Source organism: Salmo salar, chromosome ssa10 (genome assembly GCF_905237065.1).
Source record: "Salmo salar chromosome ssa10, Ssal_v3.1, whole genome shotgun sequence".
NCBI lineage: Eukaryota > Metazoa > Chordata > Actinopteri > Salmoniformes > Salmonidae > Salmo > Salmo salar.
In genome coordinates this window covers 102,409,586-102,432,385 of record NC_059451.1, presented here as the reverse complement: position 1 = coordinate 102,432,385, position 22,800 = coordinate 102,409,586, and the positions used below count along the sequence as shown (strand labels likewise).

The following is a 22,800-nucleotide window of genomic DNA, read 5'->3' as shown; positions in this document are numbered from 1 at the left end:
CATCATGACTTGTCACACCAAATTCACTAATGCTTAATTAGTCCTGTCCATACTCCCGCATTCCTCACATCTACTGCTATCGCCCACATTCAAAAGTTAGAACTCCATGGATCGTTTTTGTGTCTTTCCCAGACCCAATGGTCTGAGCTGAAGTCATTCATTTCGTCAGTGTCTTGACACCACATATCCAAGTGAGTTTTGAGGAGGATACCTGTGTAAGTGCTGGTTTGTCTCTCTCCCTTCAGACCATAGCCTCTCAGGAGCCAGAGCAGAGCCAGGAGCCCAAGAAGAAGAGGAAGAAGCAGTAATGGAAATCAATAATACCCTGGCCCTTCTAAACCTCTCAGTACACTCCTCTCTTAAGTTGCCCCCATTCATCCGGATGCGTTCTCATGATCTGCTGAGTTGGGTTGTGCTCATTAGGCCACACTGTAGCAAAATGTTTTGCAACAGAAAACAAAAGTGTTTCTTATTGGACAAGTTCAGATAGCCCCGCTTCGGACCGTTTTCTTCTATTTAGTGCCTTATTATCATGAACCTGCATAGAACCATTAGTTCCTATTGACGTCATTGGTTTGATGACTCAGTGCCTGGGTTGGGGCAGCTCTGGAGGACCTGTGTATCTATCCCATGAAGCCTCTGGCTGCACTAGCTACATCAGAGGACTGCTCGTTTCACCCTGTTATTTCCCTTTCCCCAGAGAGCCTTTGGTGATGTCTGATTTGGTATATGTTCAGGGCTTCACCTGTGAAGAGTCAATGTGTTGTTATTCAAGGTATACATACTGTACAGAGAAAAATAAAAAAAACGTTTGTATTATGATTATTTGTTAAAAGCTTTTACTAAGAAGATTGAGAGCATTTCTGCTGTATTTATTAATTTACAGTACAAATGCCACTATGTAAACATGTTTCTTACTTTACAAGCTTAAGAATTATACATTAAATGTAATTGTGTGAAATAGATTTTTTTTTTTGCCCATTTGTGTGTTCACTGCCAGTCAACACTACTTCCATCTGGTATCAGTGCTTTTTTTCTAGTGTTTTGAACAGCCAAAGCTGCTGTATACAGTTTGAGGTAACATGGTTTGTAAAAGCAACACAATACTTTATATACTGAATTAAAAGATAAAGGCAACGTGTAAAGTGTTGGTCACATGTTTCATGAACTGAAATAAAAGATGCCAGAAATGTTCTATGCGCACAAAAATCTTATGTCTCAGATTTTGTGCATAAATTTGTTTACATCCCTGTTGGTGAGCATTTCTCCTTTGCCAAGATAATCCATCTTCCTTACAGGCGTGGCATATCAAGAAGCTGATTAAACAGCATGATCATTACAAAGGTGCACGATATGCTGGGGACAATAACATGCCACTCTAAAATGTGCAGTTTTGTCACAACAATGCCACAGATGTCTCAAGTTTACAGGGAGCGTGCAATTGCCAAGCTGCCTGCAGGAATGTCCACCAGAGAGCTGTTGCCAGAGAATTTAATGTTAATTTCTTTATCACAAGCTGCCTCCTACGTAATTTTAAAGAATTCGCCAATCACATGTAACCACGCCAATCGAGGACCTCCACATCCAGCTTCTTCACCTTAGGGATCGTCTGAGACCATCCACCCGGACAGCTGATGAAATTGAGTATTTCTGTAATAAAGCACATTTGTGGGGAAAAACTCATTCTGATTGGCTGGGCCTGGCTCCCCAGTGGGTGGGCCTATGCCCTCCCAGGCCCACCCATGGCTGTGCCCCTGCCCAGTCATGTGAAGTCCATAGATTAGGGCCTAATGAATTTAAATTGACCGATGTCCTTATATGAACTGTAACTCAGTAAAATAGTTAATTGTTCCATGTTGCGTTTATATTTTTTGTTAAGTATAGATCTGATTGCCATCACATGCACACTACAATATTGCAACGTAAAGCCTTTAAAGAATGAAGTACAATGATGATATACATGACACCCTGTGGCAGGCAATATCTGCACTCCAGCCCTGTGGGGTTGGAGGGAGTCACACAGTCCATGGTCACCTCCTTGCTCAGACACTGGTCAATGTCCACGGCACTGAAGAAAGCCAATGACTGGGGCATGTCCTGCATACTCGGGGCATGTCTGCATACTCAGCGCATGGGCAAACATACACTTTAAAGCACTACGATAAAAGATGGACGAACACATAGGCTGCTTATTGAACAGATGTTTGAGACATTATGTAAAACGAGTAATTCACGGGCTATGAATGACAACACTTTCAATTTTAACTTACAATTAGCTACATCCCAACCATTTAAATGACCGCATGGTCATTTATGTATTATTTAGCCTGACAAGACCAATGATGTTAGATCTTTTGCTATGGTGACCTGGCAAGAGGTCAGCAGGAGACAGTGTATGAGCCAGGGCAGTACTACTGCCCGTGTGAGCAGGTTGGTGATCTGCAGAGCCAGTGCTGTCCAGTTGCGGTCTTCACTGAGGACCAGGTAGCGCACCTCGTTGTGGATACTAATACAGAAGCATCTGTCAATGTCATGCTCCTCCATCAGTCAGCGTATGGCCACCAGCATAAGAGTGGGGGTAGTCCACCGCCGAGCTCTGTACCACCCAGTTCACCCTGCTGGTGATGAACTGTCACACGTTAATCTCTTCATCTATAACAAGTGTGTGTTTGAGTGTCAGACAGTCTGTCTTATGATTGAGTGTTATGTGTGTGTGTTATAATTATGTAAATGTTATGTGCTTTTATGATTGTGTTTGCATAAGTTCTCCAGACCTCATCCTTCACGGTCTGAGGCTCCAGTGCTCTGCTGATCCTGCAGCCCGGGACAGGGGTGGCCGGCTGGGCTGAGTGGGCAATGTTCTCCAGCTTGTTGAACGTACCGCCAAACCACAAACACTGGCCTGCCACCTCCCACTTCCTCTTTCGAGAACTGCACACCCAAATAATGAGAGGGTGAGGTAGAATGTGAAAGTGTGTGTTCCTAGCCAGATCTACAGGGGTATCTAAGGGGGAAGGGCTACTGGGTCGATTTGGAATTCAGGGTCAGTGTTTGTGAAGGACTTCAGTTCATACAAAGCTGACATTACTGCCTGGTTCAAAAATACACTACATCACCAAAGGTATGTGGACACCCCTTCAAATTAGTGGATTCGGCTATTTCCGTCACACCCGTTGCTGACAGGTGTATACAATTGAGCACACAGCCATGCAATCTCCAAAGACAAACATTGGCAGTAGAATGGCCTCAGCTACCTTGTCCCGGACCTGCTGTTTTCGATTCTCTCTCTGTACCGCACCTGCTGTCTCTAACTCTTAATGATCGGCTATAAAAAGCCAACTAACATTTACTCCTGAGGTGCTGACCTGTTGCACCCTCTACAACCACTGTGATTATTATTATTATTATTTGACCCTGCTGGTAATCTATGAACGTTTGAACATCTTGGCCATGTACCGTTAGTCTCCACCCGGCACAGCCAGAAGAGGACTGGCCGCCCCTCAGAGCCTGGTTCCTCTCTAGGTTTCTTCCTATGTTCCTGCCTTTCTAGGGAGTTTTTCCTAGCCACCGTGCTTCTACACCTGCATTGCTTGCTGTTTGGGGTTTTAGGCTGTGTTTCTGTATAGCACTTTGTGACATCGGCGGATGTAAAAAGGGCTATATAAATACATTTGATTGATTGTCTTTCAACGTGACACCGTCATAGTAGCCACCTTTCTAACAAGTCAGTTTGTCAAATTTCTGCCCTGCTAGAGCTTCCCTGGTTAACTGCCCCTTAGTTCCAGTGAAGGGAAATCTTAACGATACAGCATACAATGACATTCTAGACGATTCTGTGCTTCCAACTTTGTGGCAACAAAAGTTGTTTCAGCATGACAATGCCCCCGTGCACAAAGCAAGGTCCATACAGAAATGGTTTGTCGAGATCGGTGTGGAAGAACTTGACTGGCCTGCATAGAGCCATGACCTCAACCCCATCGAACACCTTTGGGATGAATTAGAACACTGACTGCGAGCCAGGCCTAAACAGCTAACATCAGTGCCCGACCTCACTAATGCTCTTGTGACTGAATGGAAGCAAGTCCCCGCAGCAATGTTCCAACATCTAGTGAAAAGCCTTCCAGAAGAGTGGAGGCTGTTATAGCAGGCAAGGGGGGGAATAAGATGGTCGACGAGCAGGTGTCCACATACACTACATGACCAAAAGTATCTCTAACCACCATACCTTCGTTTTTTTGCAGAACTGAAGGAACCTGATCATGATGATCATCAATCACTCATGAATTTCACTTTTTCTTCCTGTATTTATTGTCTGTATGTCCTTTGATTATGTGTTTTTATGTATGCACAAAGCCGCAAACCACATTTCCCCATGGGGATTATAAAGTAATTATCTTATCAGGGGTTCCCAAACTTTTTCACTCAGGCCCCCCGTCCAGCATTAGGATTCATCCCGCGCCCCCCATGCACACACCACATGTATTTCTATGGGACAAGCACTGTTCATGACAGAAACTGTTCACATCCCTCTTCTTGGTGGAGAGAACATTTAGCAGGTTTAAAGCTTATTTCCTGCAATTCTACACATTTTGTCATGCGGTGCAGAGAACATTTTACAGTTTTAAAGCTCATTGTCTTGCAATTATATACATTTTGCCATGTCTAATATGTATTCATTTGATATTTGAGTGACAAACATTACAACAAAATCTATGGGTTAAAAAACCTAGCTAAAAAACAGCTGACATGGGCTAGTTGATTTGGACATTTCTGACAAGTTATAAATAGTTCTAAGGTCTGCAATGACTGACATGACAAGAACAAAACTGATGATGCACTACCCCATTTCGAAGTTGCACCTTGTGCAGTCTACTATTACAACTTTCAAGAGCAAGTTGAAAGCCGAACTGAGCATCCCAAACATGCTCAATGAGTAACATGTCTAGTGAGTATGTAGGCCATGGAAGAACTGGGACATTTTCAGCTTCCATTATCATGCTGAAATATGAGGGGATGGCAGCGGATGAATGGCATGACAATGGGCCTCAGGATCTCGTCACGGTATGCCATTGATAAAATGCAATTGTGTTCATTGTCCGTAGCTTATGACTGCCCATACCATAACCCCACCATGGGGCACTCTGTTCACAACGTTGACATGAGCAAACCGCTCACCTGCACTATGCCATCTGGCTGGTACAGTTGAAACCGGGATTCATCTGTGAAGAGCACACTTCTCCAGCATGCCAGTGGCCATCGAAGGTGAGCATTTGCTGAAGTCAGTTATGACGCCAAACTGCAGTCAGATCAAGACCCTGGTGAGGACGAAGAGCATGCAGAGAAGCTTCCCTGAGACGGTTTGTGACAGTTTTTGCAGAAATTCTTGGCATGCTTATGTAACCAGTGTGAAATGGCTAACAAGTTAGCAGGGTACGCGCTAAGAGCGGTTCAATCGGTGACGTCACTCGCTCTGAGACCTTGAAGTCTCTGAGGCTCTGAGACCCTTGCTCTGCAAGAGTTGTGGCTTTTGTGGAGCGATGTGTAACAATGCTTCAAGGGTGACTGTTGTCTTGTGTGCAGAAGGTCCCTGGTTCGAGCCCAGGTTGGAGCAAAGAGAGGGACGGAAGCTATACTGATACACTTACACATGGTCTGTGGTTGTGTGGCCGGTTGGACATACTGCCAAATTCTCAAAAAAGATGTTTGAGGCGGCTTATGGTACAGAACATTAAATTATTTGGCAACAGCGCTGGTGGACATTCCTGCAGTCAGCATGCCAACTGTACGCTCCCTCAAAATGAGACATCTGTGGCATTGTGTTGTGTGACAACACTTTTTAGAGTGGCCTATTGCCCCCAGCACAAGTTCCACCTGTGTAATGATCATGCAGTTTAATCAGCATCTTGATATGCCACACCCGTCAGGTGGATGGATTATCTTGGCAAAGGAGAAATGCTCACTAACAGGGACGTAAACAAATTTGTGGCCAAAATTGAGTGAAATAAGTTGTGCATTTGGAACATTTCTGGGATCTTTTATTTCAGCTCATGAAACCAACACTTAACATCTTGCGTTTATATTTGTTCAGTGTAGATGCATTTATAGTGCTTAGATCCAAGCTTACACCTCCAAAAGAGCAAGCAGAGATTACTTTATGACTTTCACAGTATAGCTCTAAACTGCCATAATCTTAACCATCCTATACCCCTCTGTGATACTACTGGTAGTGGATGAGGTGAGTCACCCCTGCCCTTAGATCACTAGGTCTGCATCTGAAATGGTACATTCTATTTCCAAGCGTGACATTTCGGACACAGAGGGTCATCACTAACTAAATCCGATCCACCACTATCCTTCCTGTACCTGCTTAGGCCCTTGAGGGCATACATCTGCCGGGTTGCTGGTGGCCTCCGGCTGGCTAAGGTTGAATTGCAGGCGCTTGGCGAAGGGCTGCCCGGCTCCGTAGATGCGCCTGTAATTGAAGCCCTTGACATGCTCGCGGCTGATGCCCACCTTGTCGGCGGTGCGGCTGTACAGGTCAGTACCCTGGCTCTTCTTGCTCTGCAGGGTCATCCAGCCGAACACTGTGCAGCATGGACATTCAGTAACATAATGAACTGGCTACATGTATTATTGTCAATGGATTTCTCAAGTATCCAGATATAGGCCACCTTTTGTAACATGATGCATGTTGTGTAAAAATATATCTGTGACACAAAACGCAAACAGATACAAAACATTCCCAGTCAGAATATTTAAGTAACACGAGTTCCCCATTAGATTGCCAACTTTCTTGGGCACATGCATAAACATTGTTTGGAAGTTGTCAGAAACTCACATTTCTGATGATTCTCATAACAAAATGAATGCTGCATCAATCTTAGTATCAGTGCCAGGAGTGAGGTCTCACCGTGCATGCCAGCGAAGTGGGCCTCTCCCAGCCCGGTAGCGATCCACAGCTCCTGGCAGTCCACGTCCATCCCCACCAGGTGGTACCCAGGGGGCACCTGTACCATGGCCTTCAGCTCACTGCCCACTCGATCCCGCTGCACAGACAGCATGCAAAGTCTATATCAGTGGTTCCATTAAAAGGCTGTATTGCCCAGTCCACTTACGCCCTTCCCCCCCATATTTTTTTCTCTCTATTCTCTTACCTGAGTGTTGCTGACAGTCAGCCACGTTGGTTTCTCAGCCCTGCAGGTGACGGTTCCCTCAGTGAAGACCTGGGGCAGATGGCGCCATACTGCCCCTCCTCCTCATACTCTTCATGCCTGCTGACAGTGCGATGGAGCTCCCCTTTCCTCAGCCACACCACCTTCTGGAAGCTGCCAGGACACAGACATGATAACAACTGTACTTTAACCCCGTAGGATCAGTCATTTCAGATGTTTTATTGTGTATGATCATGATGATTAGCAATGTAAATGCAGTATGTCTTCAACCATTGTTTTCTCCATTAAATCAATTGAATTCCTATTTATGAAGTCATTCTTACATGCAACTGTCCACATACAATGGAGCCTAGGTGATTTTCTGAGTGTTCCTCCAGAAGGAGATCTTATTGATCTCCAAAGCCCGGGTGGCGTTGGTGCCCCCGGTGCCCCCCTGCCCCGCCCTCAAGGTCCCGTCCTCCATCTTGGACAGAAAGTCATTGGAGAAGGGGCTGCCCACGTTGTCGTCGTTTCCATCCTGTAGCCAAAACAGTCTCTTAAGCATTTATGAGGGCAACAGCGCCTCTTCAACCTCAGGAGGCTGAAGAAATTCAGCTTGGCCCCTAAGACCCTCAAACTTTTACAGATACACAATTGAAAGCATCCAGGCGGGCTGTATCACAGCCTGGTACGGCAACTGCACCGCCAGCAATTGCAGGGCTCTCCAGAGGGTGGTGCGGTCTGCCCAATGCGTCACACTGCCTGCCCACCAAAGGTGGTACCGAGAGGCTGAAAAACAACTTCTATGACAAGGCCATCAAACTGTAAAATAGCCATCACTAGCCAGCTACCACCCGGTTACTCAACCCTAAAGATCATTGCGGTAATAGTTGGTGTAGCGGTGGACCAGAGAGATTGAGCAGTGTTTCCCAAAAGTACACAATTTCATTGTCCAGGGCTACAAACTCATTGAGGGCTTGATGATTAGTTAACAAGGTGTGCTTGTCCAGGGTTACAATAGAAATGTGTACTGTTGGGGGTACTCAAGGACCAGGGTTGGGAAACACTGAGATAGAGGGTGCACTTGCCACAAGAATCGATCAATGTCAAAGAGAGGTGTGCCCTCGTCCCATCTCTATGGAGAGGAGAGTTCACCTCATTTCTCTTGGTCCTCGTCACGCTGCCGCCATTCTCCTCTGACACACTCAAGGTGACTCAACTCAACCTACAGGTCAGCACAGGAAAGACAGCCACCTGTTGAACTATTTGACAGAAGAGCATATTTGATATTTGCACAGAATTCCTAGTTGATATGGGCAGTTCATTTTCTGTGTGTACTTCTTTATTACACAGTTATCATTCCAGCTATTAAAACGGTAATCCAGGAGGTGTCATTAAGACAGACCAATCCTGTGTGCACGCGTGTGCTTGTGCGACAGGGTCTGCCACAGCGAGCTGTCGGTCAGCATGAGGTCATCAGAGAGGCTGTTATCCAAACACCTAGGCTGCTCCTTATCTTTCTGCTCACAGTACAGTCGTGGCCAAAAGTTGAGAATGACACAAATATTAATTCACAGTCTGCTGCCTCAATTGTATGATGGCAATTTGCATATACACCAGAATGTTATGAAGAGTGATCAGATGAATTGCAATTAATTGTAAAGTCCCTCTTTGTCATGCAAATGCACTGAATCCCCCAAAAACATTTCCACCGCATTTCAGCCCTGCCACAAAAGGACCAGCTGACATCATGTCAGTGGGTCTTTCGTTAACACAAGTGTGAGTGTTGACGAGGACAAGGCTGGAGATCACTCTGTCATGCTGATTGAGTTCGAATAACAGACTGGAAGCTTCAAAAGGAGGGTGGTGTGGAATCATTGTTCTTCCTCTGTCAACCATGGTTACCTGCAAGGAAACACGTGCCATCATCATTGCATTGCACAAAAAGGGCTTCACAGGCAAGGATATTGCTGCCAGTAAGATTGCACCTAAATCAACCATTTATCGGATTATCAAGAACTTCAAGGAGAGTGGTTCAATTGTTGTGAAGGCTTCAGGGCGCCCAAGAAAGTCCAGCAAGCGCCAGGACCGTCTCCTAAAGTTGATTCAGCTGTGGGATCGAGGCACCACCAGTACAGAGTTTGCTCAGGAATGGCAGCAGGCAGGACGTGAGTGCATCTGCACGCACAGTGAGGCGAAGACTTTCGGAGGCTGGCCTGGTGTCAAGAAGGGCAGCAAAGAAGCCACTTCTCTCCAGGAAAAACATCAGGGACAGACTGATATTCTGCAAAAGGTACAGGGATTGGACTGCTGAGGACTGGGGTAAAAGTCATTTTCTCTGATGAATCCTCTTTCCGATTGTTTGGGGCATCCGGAAAAAAGCTTGTCCGGAGAAGGCAAGGTGAGCGCTACCATTAGTCCTGTGTCATGCCAACAGTAAAGCATCCTAAGACCATTCATGTGTGGGGTTGCTTCTCAGCCAAGGGAGTGGGCTCACTCACAATTTTGCCTAAGAACACAGCCATGAATAAAGAATGGTACCAACACATCCTCCGAGAGCAACTCCTCCCAATCATCCAGGAACAGTTTGGTGACAAATAATGCCTTTTCCAGCATGATGGAGCACCTTGCCATAAGGCAAAAGTCGCTCGGAGAACAAAACATCGATATTTTGGGTCCATGGCCAGGAAACTCCCCAGACCTTAATCCCATTGAGAACTCGTGGTCAATCCTCAAGAGGCGGGTGGACAAACAAAACCCCACAAATTCTGACAAACTCCAAGCATTGATTATGCAAGAATGGGCTGCCATAAATCAGGATGTGGCCCAGAAGTTAATTGACAGCATGCCAGGGCGGATTGCAGATGTCTTGAAAAAGAAAGGTCAACACTGCACATATTGACTCTTTGCATCAACTTAATGTAATTGTCAATAAAAGCCTTTGACACTTATGTAATGCTTGTAATTATACTTCAGTATTCCATAGTAACATCTGACAAAATTATCTAAAGACACTGAAGCAGCAAACTTTGTGGAAATTAACATTTGTGTCACCCTCAACTTTTGGCCACGACTCTACTCTCTGCACACACTCTCGATGGCCCTGCAAGTCACAGCAACATAGAGGTAACTACACACACACACACACACACACTTCCTCTGGTGGATGCACGTATAGTACACCCAGTGATGTACTACTAAAAAAAAATTAAAAAAAATAAAAATAAAAATAGGTTGACTGATTCATTAATTAAAACTAATTCATTCAGTAATGCACTTATTGTCTCATTGACTCATCCCTGTGCTGCCTTTGTCTTTTGTCTCCATTTCCCCTGGTGCCCGTGTCCCCGAGCTGTTTGTTGTTCTCTGACCTACCTATGGGGCACACAGGCTCCGTTGCATCCTCCCCCTGGGGCTCCATCATGTTGTCCCTGCAGCCAGGCACCAGGTAGCCCCATGAAAAATTAAAGGCGAGCCGCACTCTTGGAGCTCAGATGCAATAATTTAACTACCTAATAACCAACGTTTCAAAAGACAAGCTGTCTTCATCAGGGTATAATGACAAACACTGTGGGGTGACTAGTTTATATAGTGTCAAAGGACACACACAGGTGTCTGTAATCATGGCCGGGTGTGGCCTGATATCATTGGTTAATTCTCAGATATAAAAATGACATACCAAAAACATGAAAGGATAGCATACGATCATAGATACAATTTGGCTACATAGGCCTACAAACATTTACAACAGAAAAATCACAATAATCACAAGAATGGCTTCAGATCAAAGTCTACGTTGAGGCCGAAGGGAGCAAGGATCTTTAAATTAAAGATCCAGGCAGCCTCTCGTTTTATTAACAATAAATGGTCGAGGTCACCCCCTCTCCCAGGGAGGGTTACATGTTCGATGCCGATATAACAAAGGGACTAAATCGAGTGGTTTGCTTCCAAAAAAGTGGGTCGCAGCTGGGTAAGTCGAGTTTTTGCACCTAATAGTGCTACGATGCTTTGAGATTCGTATTTTTAATTCGTGCTTTGTTTTACCCACATTATATTTACCACAAGAACAAGTTGTAAGATAAATAACTGCCTTAGTGGAGCACGTGATAACATCTTTGATTGGGATCTGTTTCCCTGTGTCACGATTTCCCACGAAGGTGGCTCCTCTCCCTGTTCGGGTGGTGCTCGGCGGTCGTCGTTGCCGGTCTACTAGCTGCCACCGATCCTTTTTTCTTTTTCGTTTGGTCTTGTCTGTTTTGATTGTGCACCTGTTTCTTGTTTAGGTTAATTAGTGTGGTTATTTATTTTCTCCCTACCCGCTTTGTTTCGTGCGGGTTTATTTTTGTTTCCCTGTTTCTATGTTGGGCAACATTATTTTTGTTCATGTATATTCATTCAGGTTTTTCCCTAGATTGTTATTTCTAGTGGTGTTAACGGACTGTATATTTAGGTCCTGGGCCTGTATGTTTTGGATGGATTCACTTTTTGCATCTACTCCTCTCCTGCGTCCGACTCCTACACCCACCTCTCGTAGAGAGCTCTGACACCCTGTTTGGGGGTGTTTTGAAGGAACTACATTTATAAGTGTCATTGCATTGAGCGCAGCCATTACACTTGTAGTTTCCATCTGGTAGGGGCCCAAATACAGTGAGTGAAAAAAGTATTTGATCCCCTGCTGATTTTGTACGTTTGCCCACTGACAAAGAAATGATCAGTCTATAATTTTAATGGTAGGTTTATTTGAACAGTGAGAGACAGAATAACAACAAAAAAATCCAGAAAAACACATGTCAAAAATGTTATATATTGATTTGCATTTTAATGAGGGAAATAAGTATTTGACCCCTCTGCAAAACATGACTTACTCCTTGGTGGCAATCACAGAGGTCAGATGTTTCTTGTAGTTGGCCACCAGGTTTGCACACATCTCAGGAGGGATTTTGTCCTACTCCTCTATGCAGATCTCTCCAAGTCATTAAGGTTTCGAGGCTGACGTTTGGCAACTCGAACCTTCAGCTCCCTCCACAGATTTTCTATGGGATTAAGGTCTGGAGACTGGCTAGGCCACTCCAGGACCTTAATGTGCTTCTTCTTGAGCGACTCCTTTGTTGCCTTAGCCGTGTGTTTTGGGTCATTGTCATGCTGGAATACCCAATTTGAAGAATGAGATGGGGAAAATAACATTAGTGGGTGTTGCCTGATGTATCTCACAGCCACAGCTTTCTGTACCAGGGTGTTAGTGTGCTATATTAGTTAGCATTTAGCAAGATGAAGCTCCACAAGGGGCCCAGTCCTGCCCAGCTCACCCAGGATGTCCAGGCATTCATTTGGGAAGCCAGCTGACCGTCTCCTTCAGCCTCTCCACAGCCTCCCTACTGGGGCACGCCCCTGCAATCTCCTCCTTAGTGGGAGGGACCTAGGTCTGACAGCACAACACCACAGCTAGAGTAGTATCTTTTTTTTTAATTCTTTTTTTATACTTTGTTTTTATTGAGGAACACAAAGAAAGTACAAATAAAGTAAAAGAACAACAAAAAAGATCTGGCAGTTATAGTGCACATCATACCTTCATCATATTAGTTACATTGACATCTTTGAATTAGACCATTTTCAAGTACGAAACCCATTTTTCCCAGTATTCCTGACCTCTCTCCTCTTGAGTTCTTAAAGCAAAGGTCATTCCCTCCATGTGGTATATTTCTCTTACAATGTCTATCCATTGTGTCACGGTGGGAGGGTCTTTTTGTAGCCATTTCCTAGTGATAGCCTTTTTACTGGCTGCCAGTAGGACCTTCAACAGGTACTTTTCTCTATTGTGTAAGTTATCAGGTATTTCAAGTACAAAGAAATGAATGTTTGTTCTATGTCAAATCCCATTATTTTTCCAATGTTAGATCTAATTTCTCCCCAGTAGGTTTCGAAGTCCAAAAGATATGAGAGTGATCCACCCTTGATAGGCCGCATTCTCTCCAACAAGGATGTAGGGAGCCAGTCTGGTTTTGATTTCAGTTTAGGTGTTATGAAGAAACGTACAACATTCTTCCAACAGAATTCTCTCCATGACCTTGAGTTGGTGGCGCTTTGTTGAGTCTCTAATATGTTCAACCATGTTTCATCAGTTATTTCAATGTTAAGTTCCTCCTCCCATTTCTTTTTAATATAGTTTGTAGAATGTTTCTTTGAGGCTTGAATACCCAATTCAAGATAGTTTTTTTGTTACTCCCCAAGTTGTATGCGTTAGTGAATACTTGGATTAATTTTGGAGGCGCTTGAGGGTCAATCACTTTTATCTCCCTTAAGAAATAGTGTCGAACTTGTAGGTATCTGTAAAAATCTTGTTTATCCAAGCCATGTTTTTTACTTAGGTCCTGGAAGTTATCTAGGTCCCCATTCCTTATAATTGTACTGAATGATGTAATGCCTTTCTGCGTCCATTGTTTAAATCTGCTGTCCTGAGTTGCAGGGATGAAGCTGGGGTCGTATGCGGGCCAACTCAGCAGTTTGATCTCTCTGTCTAATTTATTTTGCTTAACTACCCTAAACCATGACTTCAGAGAGAAATTAATCCACTGATCTTGTCTACTGTATATTTCTATTACCATGTCCTTATTTCCCAAAACTGACTGTATGGGTAGCTCTGTCAAAATAGTCTCAATGTCTTTCCATTTGGATTCGTATTCTGAATTGCACCAACAGAGGTCTCAATTGGGCTGACCCAAAATAATCTTTTAGGTTTGGTAAGGCCATACCCCCACTGTTTTTTTGTAATTGTAATGTTGTATATCTAATTCTTGGTCTCTTACTGTTCCAGATAAACCATGATATCTGTTGATCCCATTCCCTAAACTGTTTAAGCGGGATTTCTATGGGCAGTGATTTGAACAAATACAATTACCTCGGCAGGATGTTCATTTTGATTGTTTCAATTCTACTACTAAGATCCAAGAGAAGTGAATTCCAACTGTACAGGTCATCATTTATTTTCTTTTGATGTGATCGTAATTCATGTAATACAGTTTGGGTGTATCTTTTGGTAGATATACTCCAAGACATTTAATGGATGAAGAAGTCCAGTGGAAGTTATACCTACTCTTCAGCTCTTCCTGTGGGGTATAATTATATACTAGGGCTTGGGTCTTGTGTACATTAAGCACATACCATGAATATGTTCCAAATGTTTGTAAAACATCCATCAATCTAGGTACACTTGAGCCTGGGTCTTTAAGGAATAACAGAACGTCATCAGCATACATGCATATCTTATGTTCACTGCCTCTTATTGTTATTCCCTCTAAGGTTGGGTCCTGTCTTATTGCCTGTGCTAATGGTTCGAGGTACAAGGAGAAGAGCGTGAGTGAAAGATTACAGCCTTGTCTGGCCCCTCGCTCTAATTTTATCGTTCGTGACAAATGTCCATTTATCTTTATTCTAGCAGTCAGACATGAATACAGTGATTTGATGCACTGTATCACTTCTTTATTGAAACCAAATCTTTCCATAACTTGGAATAGATAATCCCATCCCACTGAATCAAATGCCTTTTCTGCATCTAGACTGATTAATATTGCACTTGTCTTATTCTGAGTAATGTGGTCCATGACATGTAGTGTTCTCCTTATGTTGTCCTGTGTCTGCCTATTTTGGATGAAACCAGTTTGATCTCCGTCAATCAATTCTGGGATTATGTTCTCCATTCTTTTGGCTATTATTGATGCATATAATTTAAGATATGTTAAGAATTGCGATAGGTCTATATGAACTGCATTCCTTCTGATCTTTACCCACTTTTGGGATTACAGATATGATTGCCTCTCTCCACGATGGTGGAAGACCCCCTCCCGTAGAGTCCAGTTAAAACAGGCCTTAAGTAGAGGTGTTAGTTGTTCTCTGAAGGTCTTGAATCATTCTGCAGGGAAGCCATCAGTGCCTGGAGACTTGTTTACTTTTAGTTGAGATATTGCTTTATTAATTTCTTCGGTGGATATTTCTAAAGTTAGTCTATCATTTTGCTCTGTCCCAATTGAGGGGAGATCAAGTGAGTTCAAAAAATGCTCTATTGTCTGTGTATCTGCCTTCTCTGGTTGCTTGTACAGATTTGTGTAATATGATTCAAATGCATTCTGTATTTCATCTAATTTGCATGTGATCTTCTTTGTTATGGGGTCTTTTATTTTGAAAATGCTATTCTGTGTTTGTTGTTTCCTGATTCTCCATGCTAGTAATTTGGTTGCCTTTGAGCCTGCTTCATAATATCGTTGTTTCAGGAACCTGAGCTTTTTCTAAACTTCTTCTCTATAAATCTGGTCAATTTCATGTTTTACCTTTTGAATCTCTCGTAATATAAGAGGATCTTTGTATTGACTATGAGATCGTTCTAAGTTTCTTAATGTTTCCTGTAATTTCAGCAGTTTCTGTGCTTTAATCTTTTTCTTGAGAGATGATGTGGCTATGATCTTTCCTCTTATAACCACCTTAGCTGCATCCCACAATGTAGCAGGAGATACTTCCCTGTTATCGTTATTCTCCAGATAGATGTTCAATTCTGTCTTTATTGATTCCTTGAATGCTGGATCATTCAGCATGCTTGTATTACGTCTCCATAGAGTATTTCTTGGTTTGCTATCAAGGTGTAGAGTAAGGTAAAATCCATTATGATCTGATAAGTCGCTCTGCCCGATCCTACAATCCTTAAGCCTGTGTCTATCTGCACTGTACATGAAAAAATAGTCTAACCTGGAGTATTCAGTGTGGCGGGCTGAGTAAAAAATATATTCCTTATCGGTCTTGTGGGTGTCACGCCATACATCGAGCACTCCTAGATCCTGCAATATCCTATTGATCTTTTTAGCAACTAGACTCATTTTCCTATTTTGATTTGTGCTGTCCAATTTTGAGTTTAAAATTGTGTTAAAATCTCCTCCACAGATAAGAGTGCCAGAGGATTCTGTGGCAATTAAATCAAACACCTTCCTGTAGAAGACCATGTCACTCCCTGGGGGTGCGTATACATTAAATAATGTAACTTCCTTGTTATCCAGTTTAAATTTAACAAGTATAAATCTACCCTCCTTGTCTTTTATTTCTGACAAACTCAAAATTAATTGAATTTGAGATCAAGATTGCAACTCCCCTTCCACCAATTTTGTAAGAAGAAAAAAAAGTATTCCTATATCCCATTTTCTTGAGTTTCTCTTGTTCAGGTGTGGATAAGTGAGTTTCCTGCCAGAATAGTATGTCAACTCTCTCGCGTTTCATTTTTGCTATTACCTTACTTCTCTTGATGGCACTCCCCAGTCCGTTTACATTGAGACTTATGACCTTAAATTCCCGATGATGGATCGATATAAATAAATAAAAACTGTGCACCATATCTGCCTGCTTATCTTGAGCCTAAAAATGAACGAAAAATCAAGAACGATAATAAAGTAAACCAAAGTGGGAAAATACTTAGATATTTGGACTCCAATGTCAGAGGACTGTCTCTTGCCTCTGGAGTTTGAGGGGATGAGCCTGTCCGCAGGAGGGACCCCTCTCTCAGTTATGAAAATGCGTGACGTAATCACAAACATGACCTGTTGGAAACGAAAATAATAAGTGCGCCTATTTCGTCGCTTATACACATCGGTTAATTACAAGTGAAAACTATATCGGTCATGCGTGCATATCATATTTCCTCCCCTTGATATGCCCTTCTGTCACCCCGTTGTCAATGTGTCATTAATACTTAGTTAATATATATGTTATTAATGTGACGCTACTTAGTGTGTTCATAAAGAACACATACTTTTGGCTACTCACCCTTGTTCTGCATTGGGGGAAAATTGGAGAGATATTTTACCTATTGCAATGTCAACCGTAACAACCCAACGTCTTAACAGCTCACGGTAACTATTCATTCTGTTAAATCCTCTTCAGTGTCTTCCATCTTCGCGATGGAAATGCCTGAGTCTCTCTCGGATGTGAACGTCCTCTCGCCGAGGTGGTTTCCCTCTTTTTCCATGACTCTGCTTGTCGATAACGATCCATGGGAGAGCCTGCTCGAGTCTTTCCGCCGGTGATGTCGCCTTTCTCCTGGCGGTATACTCCACTGGGATGCCCCTCGACTTCAGAGCATGCTCGTATGTAACCGGGCCATTTTCCAGAAATACCCGCATTTTTGCCGGCAATGGTGTTTGGAAGCATATACCCTTCTCTTTAAGTGCTTTCTTAATGGGGGTGTATTCTTTCCTTCTTTTCAGTATCTCTCCCGCGTAGTCATGATCAAAGAACACTCGTTGGCCTTGGAAGCTAACAGGCTTTTTCCAGATTGCATGTAAGACTTTTTCTTTGACTGAGAATTTTAGGAACCGTACAACTAACTATTGATCTTGGTGGGGCGCCGCTGGGGGGTTTTGGGGCCAGAGCTCCGTGTGCTCTCTCAATTCCCAGGTCAGTGTCGTCTTCAAGTATGTCTTTGAATAGACCCTCCACGAATTTGGGCATTGAGTCTTTTTCTGCGCCCTCTACTACGTTATAAAGTCTAATGTTTCGACGTGAGAAACCTTCGAGTTCTGTCACTTTTGCCTGTGGTGCATGTTGGTTTTTCAGTGACTGTTCAAGTATTTTCTTGACTGCGGAGTTCCATGTGTCCGTTTCCCCAATGCGCTGTTCTGTGTCCCCCATTCTTGTAGATATGCTGTGAAGTTCTAATTTGTTTTCTTAAAGTTTCTGGTTAATGTCTTTCTTGAACTAATTTAGTTCCTTTCTTACATCTTCTCGAAGTTCCTCTCGTAAACCTGTGAGCGCCTCGCCCAATTCCTCCTTTATCACCTCACGAAATTAGGGTTATTTTGCTGCTGCTATCTTATTTGCGCTAGCATTAGCCATCTCGGGTATATCGACGATTATATCTTCTGCTGTCTTGTTACGCGCTGTTGTTGTAGCTCCACAAACTTTTCCTATTTTCCCGTTTTCCTTAAGTTATTACAATGCTCTGAGTAAATACTTGAATTTAGGGGGAAATACCCAACCGATGTGCAGTACGAAAAACTTGGCAGCCATTTCTTAAGTTGCATCACCGGAAGCCCTAGAGTAGTATCTTTGATGACAGTTGTGTTTGTGATGCTAACGTTAGCTCACGAATGTGAGGATGTCTGAGTTGGATAGCGTGCACTGCAGCACAACGGGAAGCTGTGAACCGGATGATTTGATTACTGCGGGCGGTGATTAGACTGTACCAGGCAGTGGTCCCGTGTGGGCAGGGTTGAAATCAAAACCCAACTCTCATGTAAATTGTGACATCCTCAGTTACACAGATCTCATAAAATTCAGTTTTGGAATATACTGACTTTGTGACCAAAATTATTAACTATGTAGTCAATTTTGACACTAGAATAAATGTTTAATTCATATCGATGCCACACAGGTCGTTTCCCACCAGATAAGTTGTTTTTTCAGTTCAGTCGCTCTTTAATGCTTTGGTTTGGCCATATATTTTTATCCTGACATCTACTTTGAGCGGATGGGCAATCTACTCTGCGATTGCTATATACATAATTTTTCTTTTAAATAAATGATATCATACAGTTGAAGTCTGAAGTTTACATACACTTAGGTTGGAGTCATTAAATGTCGTTTTTCAACCACTTCACAAATTTCTTGATATTAACAAACTATGGTTTTGGCAAGTCGGTTAGGACATCTACTTTGTGCATGACACAAGTAATTCTTCCAACAATTGTTTACAGACAGATTATTTTACTTCCAGTGGGTCAGACGTTTACATACACTAAGTTGACTGTGCCTTTAAACAGCTTGGAAAATTCCAGAAAATTATGTCATGGCTTTAGAAGCTTCTGATAGTCTAATTGACATCATTTGAGTAAATTGGAGTTGTACCTGTGGATGTATTTCAAGGCCAACCTTCAAACTCAGTGCCTCTTTGCTTGACATCATGGGGAAAATCAAAAGAAATCAGCCAAGACCAAAAATTGTAGACCTCCACAAGTCTGGTTCATCCTTGGGAGCATTTTCCAAACGCCTGAAGGTACCACGTTCATCTGTAGAAACAATAGTACGCAAGTATAAACACCATGGGACCACGCAGCCGTCATACCGCTCAGGAAGGAGACGCGTTCTGTCTCAGAGATAAACGTACTGTGGTGCGAAAAGTGCAAATCAATCCCAGAACAACAGCAAAGGACCTTGTGAAGATGCTGGAGGAAACAGGTACAAAAGTGTCTATATCCACAATAAAACGAGTCCTATATCGACATAACCTGAAAGGCCGCTCAGCAAGGAAGAAGCCACCGCTCAAAAACCGCCATAAAAAGCCAGACTACAGTTTGCAACTGCACATGGGTACAAAGATCGTACTTTTTGGAGAAATGTCCTCTGGTCTGAAGAAACAAAAATAGTACTGTTTGGACATAATGACCATTGTTATGTTTGGGGGAGGCTTGCAAGCCGAAGAACACCGTCCCAACCGTGAAGCACGGGGTGGCAACATCATGTTGTGGGGGTGCTTTGCTGCAGGAGGGACTGGTGCTCTTCACAAAATAGATGGCATCAAGAGGAAGGAAAATTGTGGATATATTGAAGCAACATTTCAAGACATCAATCAGGAAGTTAAAGCTTGGTTGCAAATGGGTCTTCCAAATGGACAATGACCCCAAGCATACTTCCAAAGTTGTGGCAAAATGGCTTAAGGGCAACAAAGTCAAGGTATTGGAGTGGCCATCACAAAGCCCTGACCTCAATCCTATAGAAGATTTGTGGGCAGAACTGAAAAAGCGTGTGCAAGCAAGGAGGTATACAAACCTGACTCAGTTACACCAGCTCTGTCAGGAGGAATGTGCCGAAATTCACCCAACTTATTGTGGGAAGCTTGTGGAAGGCTACTCGCAACGTTTGACCCAAGTTAAACAATTTAAAGGCAATTCTACCAAATACTAATTGAGTGTATGTAAACTTCTGTGTAACGGTCGTCGTAGGAAGTGGACCAAAATGCAGCGCGTACGTGAATGCTCATATTTATTTTGTTACGAACACCACACAAACACAACAAAACGAACGACAGCTAACAGTTCTGCAGGCTAAACATAGCAGTGCACGAATACATCTTCCCACAAAGGGACAGGTGAAAACAGGCTACCTAAGTATGACTCTCAATCAGCAACAACGATGTACAGCTGTTCCTGATTGATAGCCATACCAGGCCAACACAAAGAAATACACAACATAGATAGAACCTAGAATACGACACATAGCACATAACCCAAAAACCCCGGAATACTCAAACCAAACACCCCTCTACATAAACACACACCCCCCGAACCACATAAAACAAATACCCCCCTGCCACGTCCTGACCAAACTACAATAACAAATGACCCCTTTACTGGTCAGAACGTGACATTCTGACCCACTGGGAATGTGATGAAAGAAATAAAAGCTGAAAGAAATAATTCTCTCTGCTATTATTGACATTTCACATTCTTAAAATAAAGTGGTGATCCTAACTGACCTAAGACAGGGAATTTTTACTAGGATTAAATGTCAGGAATTGTGAAAAACTGAGTTTACATACACCTTAGCCAAATACATTTAAACTTCTGACTTCAACTGTACATATTAATGCCCATGATTTTGGAATGAGATGTTCGACGAACAGATGTGCACATAGTGTTGGTCATGTAGATTATGTCATATAAGCACTCACCACTAACTAGCTAAACTCAGCAAAAAATAAATCCTCTCACTGTCAACTGCGTTTACTTTCAGCAAACTTAAGATGTGTAAATATTTGTATGAACATAACAAGATTCAACAACTGAGACATAAAGTGAACAAGTTCCACAGACATGTGACTAACATAAATGGAATAATTTGTCCCTGAACAAAGAGGGGGTCAAAATCAAAAGTAACAGTCAGTATCTGGTGAAGCCACCAGCTGCATTAAGTACTGCAGTGCATCTCCTCCTCATGGACTGCACCAGATTTGCCAGTTCTTGCTGTGAGATTTTACCCCACTCTTCCACCAAGGCCAATATCGACATACAAACACGACAACAACATTCAAAACCATTTATTAACCATAGAGTTTATTTTGTAACTTCGGATTCGTGAAGGAAATAACCAAAGCCAATCAAGGGAAGGAGAGCTGAGGAACGAGCTTGTTAACTGATAGATAGGCAACAACAACATTTCTACAAGTATGGAACCATTGCAAATCAATAGTTTTCTGTGTACTTCTACTAATCGTGAGGCTAGAAGACAGAGTACTGATCATGGGCCCTTCCTCCCGGCAAGGCCGACCCACTTTCTTAATGTGTTCTTTGACCTCCTGGAGGCCCCGCCTCTTGCCGTGCTTGTTGGCGATGCACAGCGTGAGCTGGAACCCAGTCAGACCAGAGATGGCTATGTGGAGACTCATTGTGTCCAGGAAACTAGCCTTAGAACCCTGTGGGACAGAGAACATATACAGAGGCTGCTGCCTACCTGCTTCCACTGGAAGCATCCTTGAGGATTGGGAAACAGCATAGAGATTGATAAAGGGCTCTCTTATCTGTATTTTTTAAAACTGCATTGTTGGTTAGGGGCTCTTAAGTAAGTATTTCACTGTAAGGTCTACACCTGTTCTACTCGGCGCATGTGACTAATAAGATTTGATTTTTAGTGTCCAGAAGGCAGTATTATCATGGGCAGTGCCATTGAGGGCTTCCACCAGAGTTGTCCGGGTCTCCAAGGGGATGAGGTCTGCAGGCATCAGCTGGCTGGATCAGGAGTATCTCTCCTCTATCAGACGCTTGCTGGACCACGAGTACCTGTCAGGAAACAGAATGATAGAATACAGAGTATTCAGTGAAACTGCAATCCACTCCGGCTCAGAATAAATAGTCCTTGTTAAATAACTGTAATCATTCCTGCCCAGTCCCAACACAATATTATACACCATCTATTAACCTCACTACAAAAGCCTTTCAGTATTTTTTTACATTTACGAATCATTTTTACATTTACAGATCATTTTACAGTTACAAATACTAAGAAGTGATGTAAACTGTCCTGTACTGAAATAAAGTAGTAATTTCCTCCAGCGTAAAACCCTCCCTCCCACAGTAGAGGGTCTTGGTCCTCTCTTTCAGTCTCACCAGGCAGTGGGGGACACGGCCACAGCCAGTGTGGCCTGCCTCGTCGGGGAAATCCACCTGTCTGGCCTCCCCATCCGGCCCGTAGCGTATCCAGCCCACCTCCCACACCCAGTCCTGGGGCATGGGTGGCAGCGGCACCTGCTGAAACTTACTGGCAGCCTCCAGGTAGGGCAGGCTCTGTTTTTGGGCCCTCAGGCGGAAGTGGCCGTTGATGTCCTTCCCTTCCATGTGGGGCAGCTGGAGCTTCATGCCAGGGAGCAGAGACCTCTTTCCCCACAGCTGGTGCCTCTGCAGGTGCCGCTTCACCTTCTCGTCCTCGTACTCCTGCTCCGCACCGCGGAAGATCTGCTCCTGGAGGTTTTGGGGCAGCATCTGGATGTTGAGGGGGTTCAGGTGGGTTTCTGGGGGGTGGGAGCCCTGGAGAGAATGGGGCTGCTGGGTAGAGTAGGAGGTGCGGCATAGTGTCCTCCATAGGACAAAGGCCTCCAGAGGGGACGAAAATGCAGAATTGTCTCACT

General features: G+C 43.4%; 1 protein-coding gene and 1 pseudogene across 2 annotated transcripts in view; one reads left to right on the top strand and one right to left on the bottom strand.

Moving 5' to 3' along the window:
* fanci (FA complementation group I) overlaps positions 1–1,214 on the top strand; it is a 29,186-nt gene extending 27,972 nt beyond the window's left edge. For both annotated transcript variants that reach the window (XM_014125052.2, XM_014125051.2), the window contains exon 38: positions 246–1,214. In XM_014125052.2, the coding sequence (XP_013980527.2) occupies positions 246–308 (63 nt within the window). In that variant the 3' untranslated portion in view covers positions 309–1,214. The remainder of the gene's footprint in view (positions 1–245) is intronic.
* On the bottom strand, positions 683–22,789 carry LOC106561337 (DNA polymerase subunit gamma-1-like; annotated as a pseudogene).
* Positions 22,790–22,800: the final 11 nt, after the last annotated feature.